The sequence below is a fragment of the Antrostomus carolinensis genome, unplaced genomic scaffold (genome assembly GCF_000700745.2).
Source record: "Antrostomus carolinensis isolate BGI_N321 unplaced genomic scaffold, ASM70074v2 scaffold2901, whole genome shotgun sequence".
Lineage (NCBI taxonomy): Eukaryota > Metazoa > Chordata > Aves > Caprimulgiformes > Caprimulgidae > Antrostomus > Antrostomus carolinensis.
In genome coordinates, this window is record NW_010293273.1 from 2458 (window position 1) to 5385 (window position 2928).

The 2928-nt window shown below is 33.0% G+C and overlaps 1 protein-coding gene across 1 annotated transcript in view; it reads right to left on the reverse strand.

Annotated features, from left to right (window-relative positions):
* DYNC2H1 (dynein cytoplasmic 2 heavy chain 1) overlaps positions 1-2928 on the reverse strand; it is a gene marked incomplete at both ends in the record, with an annotated part of 45223 nt that overhangs the window by 1198 nt on the left and 41097 nt on the right. The window contains 2 exons of the mRNA XM_010177194.1: positions 395-526; positions 2805-2914. Coding sequence (XP_010175496.1) covers positions 395-526; positions 2805-2914 — 242 coding nt within the window. The remainder of the gene's footprint in view (positions 1-394; positions 527-2804; positions 2915-2928) is intronic.

The window sequence follows — 2928 nt, forward strand, 5'->3', positions numbered from 1 at the left end:
TTAGGAAGTTGGTGTCCTGGGCAAATAAAAATAAATTCCTTTGATTCACGTTTTTTTTAAAAATATTAACAGTTTGAAATGAACAGGAAGGCATTATACCAGTGGTCTAAATCTAAAAATCAGTAGTATATCCAAAAAATTCTATTACAAACACCATATGGTATTTCAGCATTTAGCCACAAGTGTTTAATTTAAGTAAGTTTGATCTATTCAGCTACTGGCATACAGGCAACCTATAAACATGCTTAGCTCTCCAAGCACTGCACCAGAAGAGAGCAGGTCTAGCAAAGGTCTTTGTCAGGTGCACATGGAAGTCCTGGCTAGTTAGCACATCTCAAATGTTACTAGGTAGCTATGTCTCCAAACGGAATCAAGACCTAAGGACAGGATTCACACAGAGTTTTAAGACCAAGAGCAAATACTGCACCTGTTGGTTAATAACTTCCAAACGTGATTCCTTCAAATGTGTCTTCAACCATTCAGTAGCCCGGAAAGAAGGGTCTATCAAAAATGGGCAAACTTTACTCTAGGGTAAAAATAAAATAAATAAATAAATTTTTTAAAAAATATATACACACATGTATTTTTACTGAAATCTATTTTGTTTTAGAATAAAATTGAATGGAATCCTTTTTTATTTCCCCAGACTAATGGTATACTTATTTTTAAATCTTTTTTCATTAACAAACTGTTTAAAGAAACAATAACAGCCTAATAACAAAATTACAACAAATAACAGTAGAAGGAAATGTATGTCTTTTATTTTATTGCTTCTTTAAACAAACAAACAAATAACAAAAAAAACCAAAAACAAAACCAAGCAGACAAAATCGAAATTCTCAGGTGTTTGTCCTGCTCAAGTTCTTAAGAGGTGAAGAACTGCGTAACAAGAGTCTCTATTGAGTGAGTATAGTCGACAGTTTTTGTTATTCACAACTGCTTTGAAAGTTAGAGGTATTACTTTTGGTTTTTTTTCCTGTAGTGGGCAAAGGTACAGTACTTCTGGTTGTGAACTTCAATGCATTTTAGAAGGAATAATGAATATAAGTATTTTGCAGGTATAAAGATACAAATAGCATTTTATTTATAATCACAAACAAATTCAGATCTCAAACTTGAAAACACTAAAAAACAGAGTATTTTGGTGATATTGCCTAGTAACATGTATACTGATGAGTCAGTAGGTTTTCATTTTAATAAAACCTTTATTAATGTGCAGTTCCCATACCAGTACAGTACAAAGCTTTACTATTTTATTAGATTATATAAATATATGTTATGCTATAGTCATTGCTTTCTAAATGTTGAGACTTTAACTACTGATATTCTAATAATGTAGGTGATCAGAACTTATAAAATGGTCACAACACAGAGTGATCACAGAGGTGGTAGTAAGTGGGGCAAGTGAAAAGACCTATTCACGGTTGACATGTGCATTTAAGATTTCACAGAATCACAGACTGGTTGAAACTGGAAGGGATCTCTGGAGGTCATCTTGTCCAAAACCCATGCTTGAGCAGAGCCGCCTATAGATAATGTTATAGGGAACCTGCTTTGGCAGGGGGGTTGGATTAGATGATCTCCTGAGGTCCCTTCCAACCTCTATGACTCTGTGATTCTGTGATTCAAGGTTATGGGGTTTTTTTTAGATTCTGAGTCCTACTCTTCCAAACTGAGTAACTGTACAGATCTCAAACAGAAAGACAGGAAACATGGACAATACCCAAGCATCAAAAGATGATGAGTACAAAAGCTTGAGAACTGTAGATGTCATTGGTAAAATACCACAACCAATTACAGTTGTAAAAAGATTATGAGAAACTGTACACAAAGAAAATTATTTGAACTGAGGGAGCACTTGAAAAAGCTCCTCACACACATTGAGATTTATAACAGCTCAATCTATTCAACTAAGGAAAAAGAGAGAGAATAAGATTTGATTATAGCATGTAAGTAGCTTTAAGGGTATAAAGTGGTATTTATTGAAGAGTTTTCTAATCAAACTGAGAAAGGAATAACTAGATCTAACATCAAGATGATAATGCAAGATAAATTTAAATTGGAGTAAAGGCTGTAACTGATTTGAGAGAATCATCAATCATCCAAGCAAACTACCCGTGGCAAATGCAGATTCTCCTTATGGCATTAAATCTCTACTTTCTAGCAGATCTAATAAGTGACTAAATTATATAATATTATGTACATAATCGTGCAATTGCATATGTATAGATAATATGTACTATATGTCTATAGATACTACTGTATGACAAAACTGAATTATGATTACAAGCACAGTATTATCATTCTTTTTTCAAGTATTATTAGCTCCTGGCCTTAAGTGAATGGCATTTTGTATCTTCTACCACAGCACTACTTTGATGAAATCTGAGGGTTTAAAATTTAGATGTTTTGAAAGGTATCTGCATACAGCCTTTTCCTTTTTCCAAAAAAAAAGTATTAGAAATGATATGTCAAAGTGAATAGATAAAGCACATAATCTTCCACTGACTGTATTGGTGTTACTGATTATTCACACTTTAAGTCTCAATAGAGTGATACCAGGTTTTGCCTGTTCAGCATCTGGAAGAAAAATGTAAAAGCAAAAAAGAAAAACATATATTTTCTTTAACCATTTTTTGCTACAGAATACCCAGAGTTACATAAGTATTTGTTTATCTGTGTGTGTTCTGTGTTGATAATAAAATAACACAAATTAAATAGTCCAAAATTCCAGAAAGATGCCATGCTACTGAAATTTGCATAAATTTAAATACTTCCAAGGCAAGACAAAAAAGCAAATTTACCTGCAAGATGACAAGAGCATTTTCTATTGAAAGATCATCTGAAGGTAAACCTTCACTTTTCCACACTAACTCCTCACTTTCTGTACACAGGAATCGCCGTAAATTAAACTCTGATAAATGAAAG